This window comes from Bos javanicus, chromosome 19 (assembly GCF_032452875.1).
Source record: "Bos javanicus breed banteng chromosome 19, ARS-OSU_banteng_1.0, whole genome shotgun sequence".
NCBI classification, from domain to species: Eukaryota; Metazoa; Chordata; class Mammalia; order Artiodactyla; family Bovidae; genus Bos; species Bos javanicus.
In genome coordinates this window covers 35,647,472-35,670,923 of record NC_083886.1, presented here as the reverse complement: position 1 = coordinate 35,670,923, position 23,452 = coordinate 35,647,472, and the positions used below count along the sequence as shown (strand labels likewise).

At 61.3% G+C, this 23,452-nt stretch overlaps 2 protein-coding genes across 2 annotated transcripts in view; one reads left to right on the top strand and one right to left on the bottom strand.

Moving 5' to 3' along the window:
* Positions 1-23,452, top strand: part of SLC5A10 (solute carrier family 5 member 10) — a 55,084-nt gene that overhangs the window by 5,954 nt on the left and 25,678 nt on the right. The window contains exons 6-9 of the mRNA XM_061391191.1: positions 3,230-3,335; positions 3,596-3,676; positions 5,253-5,458; positions 10,805-10,940. Of these exons, the coding sequence (XP_061247175.1) occupies positions 3,230-3,335; positions 3,596-3,676; positions 5,253-5,458; positions 10,805-10,940 (529 nt within the window). The remainder of the gene's footprint in view (positions 1-3,229; positions 3,336-3,595; positions 3,677-5,252; positions 5,459-10,804; positions 10,941-23,452) is intronic.
* Positions 3,032-23,452, bottom strand: part of FAM83G (family with sequence similarity 83 member G) — a 30,610-nt gene continuing 10,189 nt past the window's right edge. The window contains exons 2-5 of the mRNA XM_061391190.1: positions 20,581-20,748; positions 13,348-13,472; positions 11,448-12,693; positions 3,032-6,003 (exon numbers count right to left, since the gene is read on the bottom strand). Coding sequence (XP_061247174.1) covers positions 5,596-6,003; positions 11,448-12,693; positions 13,348-13,472; positions 20,581-20,748 — 1,947 coding nt within the window. The 3' untranslated portion in view covers positions 3,032-5,595. The remainder of the gene's footprint in view (positions 6,004-11,447; positions 12,694-13,347; positions 13,473-20,580; positions 20,749-23,452) is intronic.

The window sequence follows — 23,452 nt, the reverse complement described above, 5'->3', positions numbered from 1 at the left end:
AGGAGCCCAGGGGCTTTGAGCAGGGGTGACACGTCAGGCTTGTGTTAGTGCCGCCACCCTCCCCCACCGGAGGATGCACTTGAGCAGACAGGGGCAAGAGGTGAGGGGCAGGGTCTGCCAAGGCCAACCTCTGGGCGTAAGGGGTCCCCCAGCCCGTTTGTCCTGTTGGTGGCTCTGAGGCAGAGTTCACATCCCACACTCAGAGCCTGGACAGGGTGTCCAGAACGGTGGGGGAGTAAGTAGGGAGAGTCCTTAGAGGACACTTTGTGCACAGCCCTGTTTACAGACAAGATGGTGGAGACCTAGGGAGTGATCAGGGTGAATCAGGCAGAGACCATGGTTAGAGCCCAGATCACTGTCCCACTTTGTGATGAGGTGACTCAGTTGTCATCATTCAGTCGCTCAGTCGTGTCCAGCTCTCTGTGACTCCATGGACTGTAGCTCATCAGGCTCCTCTGTCCATGGGATTCTCCAGGCAAGAATACTGGAGTGGGTTGCCATTGCTTTCTCCAAGGGATCTTCCAGACCCAGGGATCAACTCCTCATGTCCTGCATTGGCTGGTGGATTCTTTACCACTAGCACCACTGGGGAAGCCCCAGGTGACTCAGTTTACCCACCTATAAAATGGGAGGGAACCCACTGATGTCAAGGCTAGGGCTGCATGGATGAAGTGGGAGGAAAGCAGGGGGAATGCTGATTGCCAGGCCAGGCCTTGGAGGGACTGGGCTCCCCTGACCAAGGCTTTGGGCTGAAGCTGTTTGCAGCTCTGGAGCCCAACCGGGCCCCTGAGGCCCTGACCTCACTGGGCGGAGCCCCTGGAATGCCCCGTGTGTCCACATGCCCAGGACTCACCCCAGTTCCAGCCTGCTCAGAGACCATAGGGGCCCCCTGCTGCCAGCCTCAGGCAGGGACACTAGTCTACAGAGAGAACCGCCAGATGACCCCAGGGGGCCTAAAGGCTGGAGGGTAGCTGAGCTTCATCACTGTGTGCTCCAGGCCGGTCACTCTGGACAATAGAGAAACCCGGTCTGACACCCTGGGTCATTTAGGGGCTCGAGGCCAGTTGCTTCAAACCTCTGCACCTGTGTGCCCCCCTGTGGAGTGGAGCGGCTCCCTCAGGGCTCCCACCTGCCCCACCCCAGCTTCCCCTGCTCTGGGTCTGCAGAGGCCAGGGGGCTGGTAGGGGCTGAGCACCATGCCGGTGGTGCTCCACACGCACCCCCCACTTTACAGACAGGGTCCCTGGGGCTCAGGAGGTAAGGTGACCTGCTCACCAGGTTCACAGACCCAGGGCTCTTAGCTCCTACCCAGCTGCAGCTTGCCTGGGCCCCCAGGACAGAGTTCAGCAGAAGGAGGGGTCCGATGGGGCTGGGGGACAACCTGGAGCCTGAAGTTGACTGCACACTTACCTGGCCTCCAGCAGCACCAGGAGCCTTTACAGAGGCCGCTCAGGGTCCCCGAGTCCCTCCTCCACACCCATGCCCTTGCTGTCCCCACCGCCCAACCATTACTCTCGGAAGGAAGTCCCTGGGCTGCAGAGCAGTTTGGGAAGCAGGGCGTCGGGGGCAGGCTGAGTCCTGAATGATGCAGATATGGGAATGTTCCTGGACGGAGGGACCTGGGTGAGCTGAGGCCTGGAGGCAGCAAAGTGCTGGGCATGGAACAGCAGCCAGTCTGGTGTGACCAGAGTCACTTGGGCTTAAAGGCAGAGCCTGAAGGCTGGGCACACAGACCAGGGCTCCCTTCCGAGGTGACTAGGGTCTGGGGAGGGGCCTCTTTTTTTTTGGCTGTTCTGGATCTTGGTTGCTGTGCAGATTTTCTCTAGTTGCAGGACAGGGGCTTCTCACTGCAGTGGCTTCTTTTGTTGTGGAGCACAGGCTCTAGGCACGCGGGCTTCAGTAGTGGTGGCACGCAGGCTCAGTAGGCGCAGTTCACGGGCTCTGGAGCACAGGCTCAGTAATTGTGGTGCATGGGCTTAGTTGCCCTGAGGCCTGTGGGATCTTCCCAGACCAGGGATAGAACCTATGTCTCCTCTACTTTCTAGAACCCGCCCCCTGCTCCCATTGCCTGGCCACTCCCATCTCTGATACTTGCCAGGGCCTGACCATGGGGAGGTCCCTTCACCTCCCTGTTCCTGGTCTGATGGAGCGGGGTAAGAGGGGTGGGGCTTGGAGAGACCTTCCTGCTCTTATATTCAACAGCTCTGGGCTCCTCAGCTTGGGCTGCTCTGGCTCGCTGCCAGGGGTGGGGGCAGAGTGAGGGGCCACTGTTCCTAGAGCAGCTTGTCAGCATCCCCACACTGGCTGGTCTCTGCTCCAGGAGAGGGGAGGGGGGGAGCCTGGCGAAGCAGGGGCCTGAGAGCCTGACTTCAGCAGGGCTGCTGGACCCCTAGCTGGGCTGGTGCTCTGGCCTCACGCAGACTGTCCCCCATGTGGCAGCTGACCCGTGGCCTTTGGAGCCTCTTGGCCCCACAGGCTGTGTTTTGGAGTATCTTCCTGACATGAAGCAGGTTTGGACACTTGGGGGTGGGGCCCCTGGTCTAGCCCCTGGGTCCTGCAGGACGGGGTCCTCCCTCCTTCTCCGGGCACCCACTGCACAGTGAAGGTGTGTGTGTGTGGTCTGTAAGGCCTGTTCCAGCACTGATATTCTCAGGCTCACCCCAGAGCCCTGACTGTCCTGTGCTCCCCAGAGTCTGGGACGGCAGGACTGAGTCCAGTTCAGCCCCTGGGATCAAGCTCCAGCCTGAGACATGGTCCTGGATTCAGTTTCAACCCCATGGGGAGAGTTCAATAAGCAAGAGCACCCCTCTGTTCCCCCAGCCTGGCCGGCGTAAGCCTGGTCTCTTCTCGGGGGCCCTGCCTAACAAGGAACAGAGCACAGGGACCAATTTTACACAGAAAGACGTGGGTCTGGAGACTGAGACACAGGGTCCTGTGCTCTGAGACCCACTCCTCCCCAAGGAAGCCCTCCAGGACTCTCCTCCATCCCCAGGCAGGAGCCAAAATGAACAACAAGCTGCTCCCTGGTGGGTAGGGGGCGCTTAGGACTTTATTAACATCAGCAATGTCCCCTGCCCACCATTGTCTACAGCCAGGATGCCCGCCCCTGCTCAGGCCAGCCCCTGGTGGGTGAGGCGGTCTCCCCTTCCAAGGCCACTGGGCAGGCGCGTGGTGCTCTGGGTCCTGGGGTCGCCTTGGGCCTCTACACATGCTTCTTTCCCGTCCCCAGATTGACCTGTATGCGGGGGCCCTGTTCGTGCACATCTGCCTGGGCTGGAACTTCTACCTGTCCACGGTCATCATGCTCGCCATCACGGCCCTTTACACCATTGCAGGTGCAGCACCCGGGGACACACGGGAAACTGGAAGCTAGCCCGTGGGGGTTCGGGCACCTCCTCCTGTAGCCTGGGACCTGGCCGGTTTGAGCCCGGCACATGGGCCTCTGCAGCTGCTCAGCCGGCCTGGTTGCTGTGTCCACCTATGCCAGGGCAAGGGGCACGGGTGTGGGACAGCTGTCCCTCCCAGAGCTCGGTGGCCTCCCCGTCCCTCCCCGGTTGAGGCCAGGCGCCTCCAGCTCTGTCATCTCCACTTGCAGGGGGCCTGACTGCTGTCATCTACACAGACGCCCTGCAGACACTCGTCATGGTGGCGGGGGCCGTGATCCTGACGATCAAAGGTGAGGGCCGTGAGCCTATCTAGTAGCAGGCCCCCCATGTCGGCACTGGGGGTGGGTGTCCCCACGAGGCCAGGCTGTGGGGCCCTCAGCCCCCTGCCAGCCTCCCCTGAGTGGCAGAAGCCTGTTCCCCTCTCACCCCAGCTGCCCTGTGGCACTTCTGTCACCAGCTCAAGCTGGCTGGTGTTTGGCTGCAGAGCTGACGCAGGAAGCAGGGCCATCCATATCCACCCTGGCTCAGTTATGGGAGGTGGGGCTGTGGGTGGTGTGCCCCCACACCACTGGGAGACCACATACTTGCCTGGACATCTGCCCCCACTGTTTGAAACCTTGTACAAGACCCCAAGAAGTGCTGTGGCAGGCAGGACAAAGGCAGGGTGGGAAGAAGGGATTCAGACCAGCATCTCCTGGTCTGGGAACAGGGAGGGGTAAGCTTGGGGGCTGTCCCGGGGGTAGTGAGCTCCCCAACCTGGGAAGCATGCAAGCAGAGCCAGGCAGAGCCCATAGAGGGCAAACAGAGGCCTTTACAGTCTCTTCCAGACTCAAACTCCAGAACCCTTGTTTAGTGTCTGTACCTTTGCTCTGAGCGCTCACCTCGGCCTGGCCTGGGCTCCGGGTGGGAATGATGCTGGGGGCTGTGGGGAGGGGGTGGGGAGCTGGGCCTGGGGCTGCCTGGGCTTTGTGTACCTGCCTCCTCACAGACCAGGGGCCTGTGTCCCCGGAGCCCACTGCAGGAAAGCACCTGGGCAGCCAGGTGCAGTCTGGTTAGGGGTGGTGGGGCAGTGACCACAGACAAAGCAAAAGCCACAGGCTTCCCTGGTGCCTCAGCTGGTGAAGAATCCTCTTGCAATGCGGGAGACCTGGGTTCAATCCCTGGGTTGGGAAGATTCCCCTGGAAAAGGGAAAGGCTACCCACTCCAGTATTCTGGCCTGGAGAATTCCATGGACTGTACAGTCCATGGGGTCACAAAGAGTTGGGCACAACTGAGGGACTCTCACTTTTGGCCCAGACCCCAGGGCAGACAAAGAACAGGGAGTGGTGAACGTGATCTCGGCTCCGGCCAGCTGGCTGGCAGTGTGGCCTTGGTGGCTCTCCTGCCCTCTCGGGACCCTGTTTCCCGTCTCAGAGCCATACCCCCCTGCCCCCCAGCCACTCTCAGCTCCACCAAAGTCTCATCCTTCGGAAGCCCCTGGGTCAGGACATTAGCCCTTCCAACTACTGGGGAAAGTCCTCGAGTGCCAAGGAAAAGACGCGTCTGCGTCCTCGAGTCGACAGTGAGCCTGGCGGGGGGCCCCCTCCTGGCCGACGGGCATCCAGAGGCTGCAGGACATGGGGTGCCCACGTGCAAAATGTTCCTTTAATATTATTACTTTAAATACAAATAAAATAGTCTTTTGAATTCACTTTTTTTTAAAAACCCTCTATCTCCATACCTTTCCAGACATTGGGAAAGGTAATGGGAAAAAGTTGAGTCTCCTGTATTTGTGAGACTCCTGAGTTACTTGTGAGATGAGGGCAGTGGGGCCGGGAGTCACGGCCACTGGCCGCTGACCATCACCATCCCACCCGCCCCTGTAGCTTTCGAGCAGATTGGCGGGTACGAGCAGCTGGCAGAGGCCTACGCCCAGGCCGTCCCATCCAGGACCATCTCCAATACCACGTGCCACGTGCCCCGGGCAGACGCCATGCATATGTTCCGAGACCCCTACACCGCGGACCTCCCGTGGACTGGGATGACCTTCGGCCTGACCATCATGGCCGCCTGGTACTGGTGCACTGACCAGGTGAGGGTCCATGTCGCCACCCTCCCCCATTCCTGCCTTCCAGGGTGCCTGTGGAGGTGCAGGTGACCCAGGAACCCCTTCATGGTGAGCCCAGGCTGGGCAGAGGCCATGGACGGTGTGGGCCCGGGCACGGGGTGCTAGGGGTCCTTGCGGTCCCGGGGGGCATGGGCCCGCCGTTTAGAGTCAGATGGGGCCCACTGGCTGCCACCCGTCCTGGCCTTCAGGTGCTTTGACTGGGACAGTTTGGAGTACGGGATTCCAAAGGGGCTGGGGTGTTCCTCGGTGGCCCTGCTGTTGGCCAGGGCACTGGCATTTCGGGCCGGCCTTGGGCTCCCAGGACCCGGCAACATGCGGGGCCCTGGGCCACTCTTGGCCTGCCAGTGCTGGGGGCTTGCCATAGCCGGGCCTGCTTTCCTGCTAGAGCTCTGGGCACCGTCGGCAGTGGGGCGGAACCGCGGGGGTCCCAGGGTCCTCAATGGCTGCGGGAAGCCGTCTTTCTCCCTGGTGCCTGAGGCAGGGGCTCCGTAGTGGTGAAACCGCTGGCCCTGGTGGAGACAGAGTGGACAGGTGAGACCCAGGGGCTGGAGCCAGCTCCATCCCTTTGCGAGGGCTCTGGCCTGCAGTGAGCATGCCTGGTTTTGCTCCCTGGCCCTGCCCCCAACAGCTGGGGCTCCTGGACACATTTCCTTCCCTCCTCTGTGCCTGTTTCCCCACAGGTACTACGGGAGTGATCCTGCCCTTGTGGTCACATCAAGGCCAGTGCCTGCTCCTCCCCAAGCCCCTGCCTGCCTCCCCCATCTGTAAAGGGTCAGATGGGCCTCCACCTGGGCCTGGTGCCTGGGGGCGGGGTCCCCCTCCCAAGCTGGCACCAGGTGGCCTCAGGGGACCACGCTCCCTCCCTGGGCAGAAGCAGATGATGTCCTGCCTGCCTGAGGGCTGTGGGTACCTTCAGGCAGCACTCAGGTGGGAGGGGCCCTCAGGGGCACTGGCCTGACTGACCACTGTCCCTGATTCTGGACCACGGCACAAGGACCCCACCCTGGGAGTGAGGCCACCTGGCTGGGAGTCGACCCAGCCAGTCATGGTGGAGTGAACGGGGACAGACTTCCTGGGAGGCGGGCCCAGCAGTCCCATCCACAGGACAGGACACTGAGGCCAGGGTGGGTGCCAGCCGGTGAGGGGCACTCTGCATCTCCCAAGTGTAGGTGTTCCATGTGCTCGCCAGGAGACCCTGCCTGGGTTGTAACTGTGGGACACAATCCAGGTGGGAAGGATCCTGGGCCTCAGTTTCCCCAGCTGTGATAAGTGACATGGTCACATGCCCGAAAGTCCCTGTAGGCTGTACCCACTGCAGGCGTCTGCCCAGCACCTGGGAGGACTGAAGCCCAGCCCTGGTGAGTGAGGGTCTGGACAAAAGGCCAGCAGTGGAGGGTGGGCAGGGGGTGCCGGGCAGCCCTGTGGACCAGTCGCAGCCCCTTCCTCACCAGGCACCTCTCATTCCCTCCCCACTTAGCGTGGGCCTGGCATGGCCCTGCGTCCAGGGACGGGACAGCACTCAGGAGATTCTCCCATGAAGGCCGAGTGAGTCAGCACACAGGCTGGCCTGGAGGTCAGGGCTGGATCGGCCTCCTTCCTGGATAAGAAGGTCACACGGGGAGGCAGAGGCACTGCTGACCCCAAGGGGGTCCAGAGTGCCAGGAGCTTGGGGCCATGCCTGGCCTCAGCCCAACCTCCCTGTCCCCCTCCTGCTCAGGCTGGGTTTACCTAGGGAACCGCTGGGCCTCAGACCAGATCCCCAACCACGCAGGTACCCATCCACTGGGTCCTACTCAGCCCCTGATCCAGGCAGCCCTACGGTGTGGTCAGCACCACGTAGCAGCTGTGTGTGCTGGGGCCATGAATGCTTTTCACCTTCTTCAGACATTTCTGTGTCTCCCAGCTTGGCCACAGCGTGTAGGTGACGCTCAGAACCCAACAAAACCAATGAAACAGGAGGAGGGGCCTGGCCAGGCACTGGGCTCCCCTCTGGGGGCTGCCGTACCCTTCCACTGCAGCTGCTCGTCTGCACACAGACAGGAAGGGCCCTGGGCCTGCCCACTCCGGCGGTGCTGGAGCGCACTTGGTCCCCTGTCGTGGCTGTAGTTTCAGATGGACCGTCCCTCTTGGGCAGCAGCTGGGTCTGTCTGCAGAGGCCACAACCTCCAGGATCTGCTGCGGACCGGGCGCCATGTTGAGTGCACAGCCCCTGTCACCCTCGTTCCCATGAGCTCCTCTCTTGTCTCCATCTCACAGCGAGCATCTAAATGCTCCTGGGCCAGCACATGGGCCCTCTGTCAGGGTGACTTGCCGCCAGTCAGCCAGAACTGGGCTTGGCTGGCCACACGAGGCCTCATCCAGGATGTGCAGTAACCCTGAGGGTTGGGGATCACATCCCACCTTGCAGGCGAGGACACAGCACTTCGGGGCAGTCCCGTGGCTGAGCAGGGAGAGGGAGCGGCCTCAGGCGGGGCCTCTATGGCAGCGGTGCTGATGCTGCTGGGGACGGGGCGGTGGTCCTGGCCTGGTCTGCAGGGGCACCACTTCTCCAGCTGTGGAGTGGGGCAACCATAACTGTCCCTCCCCAGTCCCGGGCCTGGCCACCGAGAGGGTATGGAGTGAAATCACAGAAGATGGCAGGGATTCAGGGAAACGCTCCTGTGAGGAGTGCAGCCCCAGCTCTTGTAATCACAGGACATCAAGGGGAGGGTCTACAGAGAACCACAGCTCACCCCCACTGCAGACAGGGAAACTGAGGCCCAAAGTGAGGAATGGAATGTCCCAAGTCAGAGCTGGTGGAGAGGAGGTGGAACCAGCCTGTCCTGCAGCCCCCGTGCTGCCAGCCTGGCACTGGCCATGTTTTAAGAAAAGCAAAGGCAGTTTATTCTGAACTGCAGCAGGGGAGGCGGCTCCCATACCTCACGTTTGGCAGAAACTCAAAGGCAAGCAGAGGAGGGGGAACCTCTGCAGAGGCACAGAGGGGAGGCTGGGGGGGGCGCCGACGGGAGGCCACCAGCCTGGGGACGCAGGAGGCAGAGACTGAAACGGGGCGCCTGTGAGAACTGTCAGGGTCGGAGGACGAGTTGGAGACAACAGTTAGAGAAGCTGCCAGTTATTAATTAGGTCCTGGTCACCTGGGGCTGATCGTTACAAAGTCACCGTGCAGCTTCCTGGGCGGGTGCTGGAAACAGCCATCTGCCTTCCTGCCTGGCTCTGAGAGACATCAGGGCAGTGGTTTCCCAGGCAGGCTGCCGCAGGTCGTGGATCAGAGTACTGTAGTTTTTTTCTATTGGTCGAGCCACAAGGCTTGTGGGATCTTAGCTCCTCAGCCAGGGCCTGAACCCAGCGCTAACCACTGGACCACCAGGGAAGTCCCAAAGTTCTATTTCGGTATGCAGCTCAGCCACCGTCCATGCGCTGTTCAGTCTGAATGGGATGGGCTTCCACAGTTAGAATGTGTGAGTATGCCTCCAAGGACACACTTTCGCTTTTGGATCTTGAGGTGACTATAACAAGAAAATTGCACCGAAGCCTAAATTTTCAGGGATCACCATCTCTGATCCAGAGCTCCTTTATCGAGCAAGTTTACAATCTTCAGGGCATTTTCTGAGATGTTTAGAGGGACCTCTGAAGAAGCTCATGACAGTTTCTCTTAAGGGTGCCGAACCTAAATGGGCACCTAGAGGCACCTAGGATGGACATTTGCAATTTCTAGCCTTTAGAAAATCCACTTTCATCAAAGTGGATTTCATCAAAAGCCTAAAACAAAGGCTTGTGTCCATGCCTATGCACAACCCTGTGATTCTGCACTTGCTCCCCAGGATGGTAACTGTCCCCAAGCAGCAGACCAGTAGGCACCTAACTGCTAGGTGCTTAATACCTTCACACAAGCAAGAACCCGGGAACAGATGGAGAAAGATCGCATCGAGGAAGCACCTGAGGTCCTTGGTGAAGAACAGGCTATAGGGGCTTCCCTGCTGGCCAGTGGTTAGGAATCCACCTGCCAACGCAGGAGACACAGGTTCAATCCCTGGTCCAGGAAGATCCCACATGCTGTGGAGCAACTAAGCCTGTGCCTGAGGCCCATGCGCCTAGAGCCTGTGCTCCGCAACAGGAGTAGCCCCCGTCTCGCTGCAACTAGAGAAAACCCAAGCGTAGCAATGAAGACCCAGCACAGCCAAAGATAAAAAAAAAAAAAAAAGTCTGCAAGCCTCTATTTCCCACGTGCGTCCTTCCCACCCCTTTGCGTAGGTAATTTTCCTCAGCTGATGAAAAGGTGCTGGAGGATGAGCCAGGGAGGGTGGAGTCGCCAAGTGAACCCAAGGAATGTTCTAGTGGATTCCATTGGCTGCACCCTTAGAGCTTTGTAAATTGCTCTGTCCCCGCCTGATTTAGCAGGAAAACATCTATTTTAGAGCTCACCCTGACTGGGACCCTGTAATTAATTGCTTCACCAACAGCCATGTCAGAGGCAACTGCTAGGAGCCACTTGTCAAAATTGTGTGTTTGGAAAATAAGTGAAAATCACAAAGAATTTCTACTTCTGAACTGCAGGAAGTGATTTAAACTGCAGAATAGCAACCGAAAAATACTTGCATTTAAAAGTTATAGACTGCACAGCTGGGAACATACTAAAAACCATGGAGTCGTATGCTTCACGTGGCTGAACTGTGTGTGAATCATATCTCGGTAACACTGTTTAAAGTCCCATGTTCTTAACAAGTAGAATCGTGGTGTCAGAACTGGAAGGATCTCAGATGCCATCAGTTCCGACTACCCCCTCCTATTCTGCAGATCTGGAAATTGAGGCCCAGATAGGCGTCGCCTGCGGCTGCATGAGAAATTACCCTCATGTTGCAGCTTCTAGCTCCTTCCACAACTGACACACAAGCTTCCCCAAACCCAGGTCCTAAAGCTCCAGACCTCTGCCTGGGACACAAAACACAGCTGGAACCAGTGTCTACTCCTGACACGTGCATGAGCCTGCCGGCCTCTCGTGACAGCGCAGGAGGTGGCGGGAGGGTGTGGCGGGTGGTCCCTGACACCGCTCCATGGTCTTCTCCAGCCCTGACAACTGCCTGCCGGAGTGACAGGCCGGGCAGGACCAACACTCCTCTGCTCGACAGATGGGAAGACTGAGTCCTAGAGAGAACCTGGGCCCCAGATGCTCAGCCAGCCAGCAGGGGTGCTGTCAGGGGTCAGGGAGGGTGCATCCAGGGCTGACAGGTCAGCTTCCACCTCACGCACTCCCTGAGCCCCGCGGAAGCGGAATCCGGGGCAGCTGGGACTCACCCCCTCCCCTGCCCCCAGGTCATCGTGCAGCGGTCACTGTCCGCCCGGGACCTGAACCACGCCAAGGGGGGCTCCATCCTGGCCAGCTATCTCAAGATGCTGCCCATGGGCCTGATGGTCATGCCGGGCATGATCAGCCGCGTGCTGTTCCCAGGTACGACACGCTCCGGGGGTGGGGCTGCAGGACGCGGAGGGTGCCAGGAGGAGAGGCCAAGGACAGGCAAGATGTTTCCCGGCCTAGGGGAGCAGGGAGGGGCATGGTTCCTGGGCCACAGTCAAAGGGATCCACATGGAGGTAGCTGGATATGAGGTCCAGGCAAAGACCACCTACTGCTGTGTGACCTCGGGGTGTGAAGGAACACCTCTGTGCACCGCCATCCGCTCATCACAAACTCGGGAGCAGACCACTCGCGTGACTCTGCACACTTGTCACTTCTGGGCATGCTACATGTGTCTTCTTCTGGCTCCTGGTCCCTGGCTCAGGCTACCTCTGTGGAATGCTGGGTAGTGACCTGCCGCATGTGAGCCCTGCCTGGTTGCTACCACCCCCCACCATAAGATCTCCCCATAACACAGAAAGCCATCAGCACTGCGGATGCCCAGCAGGTGGCACCTGTGGGTGCCCAGTCCTGGGGGTGGGGCTCCCAGGACCCCGACCCACCTGTGCCTCCTGGTCCACAGGACGTGCGGCCTGCATCCTCCTCTGGGTGCCTGCCTCTTCTCTCTCCTGACCCTGGGCCCATGAGGAGTCACCCAGGGCTCCACCACAGGTCCCACGGGTCATATGGGGGGCGCTCAGCTGTCGGCGGGGTGCCTGGGCCGGCCCGTTGGCCATCTGCTCCGAGTGGCGCCTCCGGAGACAGGCCGAGCGATCCGTCACCTCAAAATACTCGTCTGACACGGAGGAGGAGGCCAGTGAGGCCCGCCGGGGGCCAGGGCCATGGTCAGAGCTGCCCGAGAGGCTGTCCTGGTCACTCAGGGTCACGTAGTCATCGTCGTCTTCCTCCTCCTCCCCGTCCAGCCCGTTGGGGACCACCTGTCCCTCGCCGTCGGGGTCATCCGGGGTCACAGGCAGTTGCCGCTGAAGCGCGGCGTGGCCTGGGCCCGCCGTCCTGGACAGCCCATGGTCCATCCCATTGTGGGGTGATTCCTCCTCTGGAGTCTCCAGGGCCCAGCCAGCACCACCACCCTCCTGGGCGAGCAGGTCTGCCACTGGGACCGTCCGGGGCTTGGGCACAGGCGGCCGTGGCTGGGCATCCCCCTGGGGGAGGCTGTTCTCGGCAGGGATGCCGTCCAGCGGGGCACTGGACTGGAGGACGGGGCCGGGGTCCTGGCTCTGCCTCCACAGCTGAGTCCCCGCCTGGGACGTGTCTCGGATCTTGATACGGTTCATCTGACTGGGCTGGGGGTTCCAAATGTTGGGGTCGATGATGTTGATGTATCCCAGGATGTCGCTGCCAGGCTCGGGGTCGGGCTCCACCCACGTGGGCAGGTAGTCGAACATGTTGGCCCGCTCCAGGTTGAGCAGCCCTGGGTGCACAGGCAGGGGAGGCTCGGGGAGGTCTCCTGGGCGCTCAGCGAGGACCGCACCCCGCACCCCCGCAGGCTTTGCAGTGTCCTGCTTCTCAGACGATGACTTGGCAATCTCGTCGGCGCTCTTGGCCTTGACCAGTGCGTACTTGGGGTTGACGAGCTTCTTGGCCACAGTGCCCGAGGGTACCAGCGGGACCGAGGGGGGCAGGACAATGGGCTCGGGCTCAGGTTCCTTCTCCATGGGGATGTCCTTGAGGCAGACGCTGTGCGACATGAGATACAGCTCCTGGAACTGCCGGTCAAACATCTCTACCACCTGGCCCGACAGCACGGAGATCACGTTCCGATCCGTCCTGGCGGCCGACCACGTGAAGCTGCAACACAGGGACCTGGTCAGGTGTGGGGTCTGGGCCCTGGATGAGGGAGTCCTCCCCCACCCCAGTGCACCCAGAGGCCAGTGTCCGTCAGACTGCAGCCACAGAAGGGTTTCAGGAGAAGGGAGCAGAGGCAGAGGAGGGGGCTGGAGCCCCAGGGTCAGGCCTGGTGTGGGACCTCAGGCAGCCCCATACACCAAGCCCCTCCTGGAGGTGCAGCCTGGACAGGGTGTGTCGTCCAGCACGGTGACTTGTGCCACCATCAGTATCTGCTCGCCCACCCTGTGTGGCTGTGGGCACCTCCCAGCTCCCTGTCCCTGCTTGATGGACCCAGTAGAGCTGGGCCCTGCCAGCTTCATCCTGCCCCCACCCTTAAGCAGCTCTCAGAGTGACCGCCCTGTGAGCCCGGCCCACACTCCACCTCTGGGCTGCTGACACCTCGAGGCTGGAACAACAGTCTGGCGGAGGAAAGTGTCATTCTGCCTGCTTCTGGGACGGGCGGGTGGTGTGCGGGCGGGCCCAGTGCCACTCACACCTCAGCAGTTTGGGGACCAGTGAACCAGAATAACCAGGGTGTCATAGGCAGGCTTAAGGGCAGAAACCAGCCGGGAACTGGAGCCGCCTCTCCCCCAGCCCCCAGAATGCCAGAGTCACCTGTAAGAGCCACAGATGGCCCGGTCGCCATCCACGAACATGAACTTCTGGGCCAGGGCACCCTTGAACTTGGTGGCCGACCGCGTGAAGAACTCGGTTCCTCCGCTGCTCCGCACCCTGAGATTCTGGGTTGGAGACAGGAGACGGAATTACACAACCCAGCACTGAGCACCCTACCTGGGCCTGGGGAGGGATCCAGGCAAGCGTGGACAAGAAGGATAAGACAGAGGAAGGGCCTAGAGAAAGCGGTAGTGCATGCGTGGGTCCTGGCCAAGGTGGGTAGGGGAGATGGGTCCAGCCTGGGGAATGCTACTGCAGGTCTCCAGCAGGAGGGGGAGGTGGACACGTTTCAGGAAGGTCCAGCGGATGCCTGGGGGCTGTGTAGTGGGGTATGGGGCTGCCCTGAGAGACCTGGGTCCTGCACTCGGGCAGATCTGTGGCCTTCCCAGCATGGGTGACCGCCGTGCCCACCCCCTCACCCCACCCCCGTCTCCCCATCACCACGGTGTCCCTGTTCCCTGAGCCCTGCAGGCAGGGATCCTGGCAACCTCCCCCTCTTCCCACAGAGCCAACCCCCTGCCTGGGCATATCCCCCCTTGCTGGGCTGGCACAATCAGCTCAGGAGCCGGCCAGAGAGGTCCCAAGAGACCACAGAAGGGGAGCCAAGACCCAGAGGGAGTAGAGGGTCTCCCAGGAGTCAGAGGCAGACCTGGTCCAGCCCAGTCCCCTGTCAAGGCTAGATTCCTCCTGCCTTTCTCTGGGCGTCAGAGCCCTCCCTCTCTGTAAGTCTGTGGATGTGCTGGGATCTGGGGACGGGCTCCCCTCCCATCAGGAGAGCTTCCTGTTTGGAGGGAGGGGCAGGCATGAAAGCCCAGTGGTAGGGGGACCCCAGGGTGGGCAGGGCAGGCCTGGCTGAGACCTGGGGGTTGAGAGGATAACTGAGGGCACCCTGACGTGAAACCTCAGGGCAAGAGGCAGACGGGCTCAGGGGGGTCAAGCATCACCCAGCTCGTGACTGCCCCAGCTCCCACTCTGGAGGACTGAGCTCAGGAACTCCAATTCTAACACAAGCCCCAGGGACTCTGAGCCTGAAATCCTTTGCGTGCCCCAGTGACAGAGTTCTTACTCCCTCCCGGGGGGCCCTGTTCACACCAGGGGTGCTGGCCTGTCACACCTTCTGCAACACCCCCATCTGTCACCCTCACCCAGTGACAGCTTACTAAGTCATTCACTGATCCCTGCTGAGGTCCCCAGCCCACAAAGGGGTGACCGAGACAACAAGCCCACACTGGAGAGAGGGGAGCAGATAGGTAATGACCCCGGCTGTGGGCAGCCTCCCGGGAAGGCTGGCGTCCAGGCTGATGTGTGACAGATAAGGAAGAGCTGGTCAGGGTGGGCAGAGGGTGCGGCACCCCAGACTCAGGACGACAAAGGCCTGACCGAGAACCGGGAGGACTTTGGGGGAGAAGGGTGGGCTATGGAACCTACAGAGTGGGGCCAGCCAGATGCTGATGAAAGACCCTATGGGGCAGTAGGGAGCCACAGAGGAATGAGAGTAGGGAACAAGGGGCGGGGGGTTCATCCAGGAAGAATGCATGCATTCACAGGACGCAAAGGCTGACAGTGGAGGGCAGGGTTCTGTGCCTGAAGGAGGGGGGCCTGAGTCCGGCTGGACAAAAGACCTGGAGGCTGTCTCCACTCCGGCCCTCGGCCCTGGGTACTCCACGTCTGTCCCTTCTGTGACGGGTCGCAGACCCCTTGCCTGGGGAGCCCCAGGGTAGGACCCACAGAGGTTGAGGGGCAGGTTCCAGGGATGCCCACCTGGCCGTATAGCCCAGCCCAGAAGGCAGATAAACCTCTGCTCCCAGGCTGGCTTCCCCCACTGCCTGTCTGCATACAACCAGCTCAGCAGGAAACTGGCCGCGGCCCAGGACAATTAGCGCCCGTGACTTTGTACCAAACACGAAACAGGCTCAGGGACCAGAAGTCTGAACAAAGCTCCTGGAGGCGGTGTGAGGCCTTCCCCTGTCACCTGTGCCTGACCGCAGCCCTGCTCCACAGCTTCTGTGGGTTCCTGGCCCAGAGCTTGGCACACTCAGGCCGCAGCTTCTCCTCGGCCTTCAAGGACTGAGGACTTGAAGGACTCCCCTCCCAGCCAGGACTCCCCTCCCACCAGTGTCTGCCCCCACCCTCCCCGAAGCTTGTCCCATGAAGGGCTCAGAAGGTCACCACCTACAGCTCAGAGTGTCTCAATCCGTCGGGGAGGCAGGCCTCAGCTCCGCCCGATGCTTTGTATGACTCTAAGTGACTCTCTGACCCTCTCTGGGCCTTAGTTTCCCTGACTGCGTGATGGGGGCCTGGCCTACCACTCCAGGCCTGTCCAGCCCTGGGGCCCAGCAGCAGGCAGGGGCTTGTGGTGGCTCCCCGCCATGGCAGCACCTGGCTGTTTGGTCCTGGGTGGGGGTGGGTCCGGTCCCACCCCGTGGGGCCAGACCCAGATGAGGTAACGTCTCAGGAGCCAGAGCTTGGGCAAGCAGAAGTGGAGGATCCACAAAGCCGCATTGTCTCTGAGCCTGGGAAGCCCCTAGCAGAGCACACAGCAGGTGGGGGACACAAATGGGTTGCCCTGGCCCTGGGTGATCCCCGGATCCTCGGGAGCCTGTTTCCTGATATGTATGGGAGCAGTGATGGGCCAGAAGAGGAAGATGGCTGGGCAGAGCTTCATCCACTCCCAGGGTGCCACCGCCCCAAGGGTGGATGGACGGGGCAGGGTGTGCTGGGCACAAGGGCTCCACGGAGTCTCCTGTGTACACATGGGGCTGGTGGAAGGTGGGGGGACCAGCCCAGACCCCCCTTCCCTGAGCAAGTGGGTCACTCTTGAGCTCTGGTCAAACAGCCCCAGTCCTGGTGTAAAGGGATGCAAGCTGGCCTCCCCCTGCCTCAGTGTTCTCAGCTGTGAAATGGGCCTGTCCACCCCGTGCTTCAGGGCTGCTGTGAAGATTGAGTGCATCAGGGGATGGGCTAGGTGCTCAGCGGCTGCTCCCTAAACTGAAGGGGACAAGGAGGGCTGTGTCATGCAACACGATGGGAGTGGCATCTCCCTTCTCTCTCCCTTCTACTCAGAGAGAAGGAGCGGGAGGGACACAGAGGAGTGGAAAACATCTGGAACGGTGTGGACTCGGGCCCAGGGAGGCAGGGATGCTTGGCCATACACAATGGTCAGGTGGCTTAGGGAGCAGACTGATTTGCCCAAGGCCTCCCAGTGGACAGGGTCCAGTCCCCAGGGACTGACGACAACCCGCACCTGCACCCTGGCGGCTCTTTCACCCTCTAGGCCCTGCTGGCACCTTCTGGGTTGGAGGAGGCATGGGGAGGTCCAGAGACCACGCTGAGCAGGGCTGATGGGTGACAGCAAGTTCAGGCCAGGTTGGGGACAGACAGCTGTGTCCCAGGTGCCTTCTTCTAAAGGGTCTGTTTTATGGGGCAGGAGGAACCAACACTCCCCCTGGCGTCCCCCAGGAATAGTGAAGCTGGGATGTGATGCACCCTTGGGGGCAGGGGACAGAGCAGGGGTGGGGCGCTCCTGGCTCCTCCCTGGGGCCAAGCTGATTGGCTTCGTGACATTCTGGGCCAGGCAGTTCTCTGTTGGGGGCTGTCCTGCGATCGCTGAGCAGCATCCTTGTCCGCCACCTGCAAGATGCAGGTACCGCAGTGCCCTCCGGGTCACGGCCAGCAAAAAGTGCCCTGAGTCCCCTGCAGAGCCAGGCCAGGGTCCGAGAAAGCAGGTCAGGAGAAGGGGAGGCCCAAGTACCAGAAGGGGGCGGGGACCAGCCTGTCCAGGAGGAGCTGGAATCCGTACATCCTCAGCTGGCACTTTCCCATGGCCACCCTGCGTGGGGTTCTTTTGTTCCTCAGAAATGGGTCTAGCCTTCGCCCGGGTGGCTGCTGGTTTTTCCAGTTCAGCTGCACAAAGCCAGCTAGCTTTTCCAAGCAGCCAGGCATCTCACAGCTCTGGTGCCATCCTAAGTGGTGACCTCGAGGCCTGGCTCCCTGGCCTGGGCACCCCTCAGCACCCAGAGTCACCCCAGATGTGCCCAGTCCTGGGCATGGGGTCAGAGGCTGGGGTCGTCTTCTCGAGGCCTGTTCCCATGTGTAGTGTGGGCACTTGTGCCCACGTCCCCTGGGCCTGGGGGAGTCAGGGCCCAGCTGAGCAGGCGGGCGGGGGTCTGGGGACAGCTGGGAGCCTCAGGCGGGGGAGGGGCTGGCGCCAACCCTCCCACCTCCTGGGAGTGGGCTGAGTCCAAGCAATACTGCAGCTGTTTTCAGACAGTGTTGTGTCAGCTCAGGGGTTCGGCTGGGGGGCTGCCCTGAGAGCTAGACGTGAGGGGTCACCAGCCAGACCACAGCTCAGAGGGGCGCGGGGAGCATTGTGGCACTCACACCAGAGCTGGGGCCACGGCTGCCCCAACTGCAGACAGGAAGGAAAGGAGTTCAGGACCCAGTACCCTGCCCTCACAGGCCTACTTAACTCTTCATGGAAGCCCTGCCAAATAAGTGATAATATTCCTAATTTTCAGGCAAAAAGGCTGAGGCCAGAGACCTTAGTGTCTCTGCCCAAGGTTACAGTGCTAGAGGGCAGAGCTGTGGCCCAGGCCTGGCCCCTGGCGTTGCCCTCAGACTGGCGCCCAGCACCGCCATGGTCGTGAGTATGACCCTAGCCGGGACAACCTGCACCCTGGGTCCCATGACCTGAGGGCAGGTCACTGCAGAGCTGGGCAGGGGCGGCAGGCCCAAGGGCGGGCCCCGGGATTACCGGCAAAGGAAGTGCTCCTGGGACAGGTCTGGGCCCAGCCAGCCTGCGGGCAGGGAGGCAGGCTCTCGACAAGGTGACACTTGGCCAGGGCTGGGCCAACAGGAGCCTCTGGCTACCTGCCCGGGCTGGGAGGGGGTGGACTCAGAGGCGAGAACAAGGCGGCCAGGGTCACACATTCCTTCCAGTGAAAATACCTGGTCGACCCACAGTGTCTAGCTCCAGAGTGTGTCATCCTGTGGACCCGCCATCTTCTGCAGAGCAGGGAGGGGTGAGCGGGGCAGGCTGGGCCACGCTCTGGGCTGGGGCCTTGTTCCCAGCCTCCTGCCCTCAGCTCAGGGCCCGGGGTTTGTAACTCCTGTTGCTGCTGCAGCCATGTGCTTACCCGTCGCTCAGAGCAACTTCAGAGCCATCATTCATCTGCTTTCACCCTCAAACCACCCAACGAGGTATCCTGGTGGCCACGGAGCCCTGGAGGCTCAGGAAGGTGGGCCTCGCACCAGAAGGGGGGCAGCCGCATGGACAATACCAGGGTGACCGCCTGCCAGGTGCAGCCTCAGTCCAGGACACTGGGCACCAAGGGTGTATGGCCCTGTCTGCGCCGACCTCCCATCACTGGCTTTTAAGTTCAGCTCCAACTTGGTAGAATGCCTCTGGGCGAGTCACAGGTTCCCTCTGGCCTCAGTTTCCCTGAGCGTCCTGGGAAGCCTGGTCTGGATGGCCTGCCCCACTTGCCCACTTCTGGGAGCTCCGGGCACTTCCAGGAACCTGCATCAGGGTTTCCCTGCTGGAAGAGCAGGGGCACTGGAGCCTCTGCACAGACTAGCCTCCTCCCTGTTTCTTCATCTGTACGTGGAGTGGGGGACTCAGAAGGTAGACAGCTGTGATGTATTCAGGGTCCCTGCCAGGCACGGGGCAGAGGTGCAGCAGGAGGGGGCCGGTTGGCCTCTGAGCACAGGAGTAGGCTGGACGAGAGCCCTGAGGCTCTGTGATCTCCTGCCCACAGGACAAGGCCCCTGCGGTCACCTTTCAGAAGCTACCTCCTCCACACCCTGGACCTCCCAGCCTGAGCTGTCCGCCCCGGGAATTGGCACTCAGTACTAATTACATGGCAGGCACCACAGCGGGCCAGCCCACCAGCGAGACCACATAAAAATGTCCCAATAGCCAGAGACTCGCACTGCCGGGAGAGCTCACACCCACTTGAAAGGACTCAGCTGGGACGGGGGTCACTGGACAAAGCCAACTAATTATGGGCGCTGGAACCCAGCCCCTTGTTAAGAGGGCTGGCATTGCCCAAGGCATTCTGACCCATTGGAAGCTATGCTCAGCCAGAGGGCTCGTGCTGGCCCTGCGCCTATGCCTTGCTCACTGGCAGGGGTGACACCTGGCAGTGCCCACATCCCCAGTTGGTAACGTGGAACAGCCACCCCTCCTGCCGGCTGCCAAGGGGGAGGCCTAGTAACCATATCAAGGGCCCAGGACAAGAGCTGTGACAGGATCCGCTGTTGTTGGTCTATACCCTGGGGAGTAAGCTGCACACAGGTGCCAAGCAATGGCTCCCTCCACCCCCAAAGTGTTCTTCGCTAAGTGATGTCTGACTCTTGTGACCCCATTGAATATAATCTGTCAGGCTCCTCTGTCCATGAGATTCTCCAGGGAAAAATACTGGAGTGGGTTGCCATTCCCTTCTCCAGGGGATCTTCCTGACCCAGGGATTGAACCCGGGTGTCCCACATTGCAGGCAAATTCTTTACCGTCTGAATCACCAGGAAGGCCTCAAGTAAGGCACCAGATGCCAGGGTGTCTGAGCAGAAGAGCCCAGCCACACGGGCCATTGACCGCTGCACTGGACCACTGAGCCCAGAGAGGGGAGGTCACGTGCTCCAGGCCACACACAGCAAAGCAGTGCTGGGTACCCAGGCCCAACCTGAGAATTCCGTCTCCATCTCCGGTGTCACTCCCTGGAAGGCCCTTTCTATTCCACTGGCTCCTCAAGTCTGTTTCAACTCTGCAGCCTCCAAGGGAGCCCTCCCTGACCTCAACCCAAGGAAGCTTCCTCTGTTGGGTCCTAAAGACTACGGGTGGATGTGATGTGGAGACAGACTTGGGCTTAGGACTTCCTGAGTTGAAGTTCTCCAGCTGGCGTGTGAGCTGCCAGAGCCAAGGGGTGAGCACCCTGTCACTGGAGGTGAGCAAGCAGAGACAGACAACCACTGCGGCATGGGCTGCTTTGAGACACTGGTGAAGGAGCACCTCACGTGGGCTTTGACAGGTAGTGTCCTGTCCCCAGGGCACCGAAGCAGAGGCCACGTGACCACTTGGGGGGCGGCCCTAGACACCGAACTCTACATGCTCAGCCCCAACCCACATGGCAGGTACTCCAAGAATTTGTCAATGAACTGAAAGACTGGCCAGCTCACCTTTAGGTGCCCCAGATGCATGCGGGCCCGCTCACACATGTGCAGGAAGTACTTGACATTGCTCTCGTCCACAATGATGTACACGGCCACCTTCCTTTTGAAGCCAGCATCCAACAGGTCCTTGAAGATGTCCACGTCGGTGAACATGTCCATGACCACAGCAATCACCTGCGAAGAGGAACGGAGACCGTCAGGCCACGCAGCCAGGAGGACAGGTGCCTCCATGCCCACCACCCTCTCCCACACCTGCCCACTCTGGCTCTGCTCCCTGCGGCCTTGGCTCTCCTGGCCCTGAGGCTGCAGGCATAGGACCGACATTCAGGGTGCAAGATGCCCAGTGGGTGGCACAGGCTGGACTCTCTCTCTGGACAGCAGGGGATGGAGGCAGGCCCAGTCCACAGGCCTGCCTTTTCCAGAACACAAGACCACAGAAAACCAAGCCCAGTGACTGGGAGGTGAGGAATGTGGAGGGAAGGGGAAGGTGCTGAGGAGCCCAGAGGAGCTGACTCAAGGCCCCGCAGTGGGAAGGAGGCAAGTTCTGGGGTTCAAGCCCTGGCCGCCCCCACAAAACTGGGTGGCCCTCCCTGCTCCCGGGGCTCAGAGCCCGGTCCTGTTTCCCCTCCTGGGCTGCTTTCCCAAGGCGGGCAGGCCACGCCACGCCTTCCACCCGCCACCTCAGGAAGCTGAGATGAGCCAGACGTGTCAGCACCAGGGAGGAAGGCGGGGGCTGCGGCCGCCCACCGGTCATCGGTCCCTGGACAGGCTCCCTCGCCGCCACCTCTCCAGTCTGGTTTGGACGGAGTCCAGAGTGCATGTGCTCTTCCTGTCCTCTGACCACATCTGTGCCACAGCAGCAGACCTCAGCCTCGGGACTGGCTCTGGGTGGAACCGAGAGGTCAGAGTGCGCCCAGCCCAGTCCAGCTGAGACACGCCCAGGCCTGGCGTGCAGGGGCCCTGGTAGTGCAGGGCCAGGGAGTGGGGTGGTCAGCAGGTGCCAGGCCTGGCAGGGCTCAGTGGTCAGCAGGCTCTGGCACTCAGTCTCTCTCCTTTGCCCTCCCTGCCCCACTGGGCAGCAAGGGGAACACAGCAGACCAGGGTCCAGTGCTGCTGAGCCCTCTCACTCACTAAGGCCAGTGCCATGGCTCCATCCTGGGTCTGAGAGCCCCCTGGAAGAGTCTTCCATCGAAAGGCGGGCAGGGTTGTGCACTGGGCCGCACAGTGAGCTGGGCACAGGCAGGCTCAAAGCAACCAGGCCCAGAGGAGCCAGAGTTCCCCCACCCCTGCCAGGAGGCCACCTGGCAGGTGGCCCAGGGCCTGCCCGCACACTCCTATGAGCTCACGCGGCCCCTGCAGGCCCAGCAGGGCTCCTCCTGGGCCCCAGGCCCCTGCTGACGCTGGTCACACGTCTGTACCAGAGCCAGTACTGCTGGGGGCCCCTCCCTGCCCTGCCCTCTCTGAACAGACACGCAGCCTCCTCACATGGCCCCAGCCAGGGCTCCTGGGGAACCACAACTCACTGTCTGAGTCCCTCAGGGGTGTTTCAGGCAAGCCCAGGGAGCAGAAATAGTCTGTACAGGGCTGGGGGGCCACGGGGCAGTGGCAGCACCAGCTGAGGGACATGATCTCTGACCCCAAATAGGCTGGGGTCTTGAGAGGAAGTGAGCGCCCCATTCCTGGATGTATGCAAAGGCCGAGACTGCTTGAGGGGGTGGACAAGAGGACAGATGGGATGCGGCATCAGAGCTGGTGGGCTCAGCACACCCTTGGGCTCCACCAAGGAACCCAGGGACCCAGAGTGGGGTAGGGGTGGCAGCAGGGACCCTCTTGCCTGGACATCCTCCCCACCCCCTGCCCCATGGTGACTCCAGCCCTTCTGCAGGCATGGCCTCACATGCCAGCCTGGGGAGGGCTCCGCTAACACACTGCTCCTGGAGCAGGCCTAGGTCCAGGCTCCGCCAACAACGCCAGAAGGGGATGTGCCCTGGGCCCGGGCTGGGGGACATGACATGACCCAGCAGGACCCACCCCACATGTGCCTTCTCCGCGACACCTGGGCAGGTGGGTGCCCGGTCTAGGCCGCCTGCTGTTGGGCTGGGTCTGCTGGGGCCTGCCCCTCTCTCCCCAGTGGAGCCCCACGGGGTCCCAGGCATTGGGCTCAGTGCCAGGGGTCAAAGAAGGGCTTGTACAGGTGCCAGCGGAGCTGGAGAGGGGTCTTGGTGCTCGGGAGGGTGGGGTCTGAGGCTTGTCCATGGGGCCCACCACCTTTCTTAGAGGCCTGGAGACCTGAGTGCTCGTCTCTAGGGTCAGAGACTGCAGATGAGAACCCGGGGCCCTGTGCCCCACCCAAAGCAACTTCTGCCTGACAATCGCTACCTCGTCTAGTCCTCAGACATGCTGTGAGGTGCGGATCATTGCCCCCATTCTACAGATGAGGACACTGAGGTACAGAGCCACTCGTTCACTTGCCTAACGACCTGCTCAGGTGGCGTGGCAGGAAGAGAGATGGAGCTCTGGACCCCAGCCTGCCGTCTGGGATGGGTGAGCTGCAGCCTCTCTGGGTCTCAGTTTCTTCATCTGTGAAATGGGGATGATGATGCCCAAGGCTGTGCCTGCTGAGCAACCCCAAGTTCCTATGCCTGGTCTGGGTGCCCCACACAGCCCATCCAGGCAGGCCGCAGCCTCTCGCTGTGTCCACGGGTTCTGAGAGGCAGCTCTGACCACTGCTGCCCCACCTCCCTCTGCGCCACCAGCTTGGGGCTCCTATCTCACAAGCTGACTCTCAGCCTGAGGCTTCTGGCACCCCCGCTGCTGCTCATGAGACCCCACCCCCGTGACCACAGAACCCCTCCTGGGGCAGAGGTGCACTGTGGGC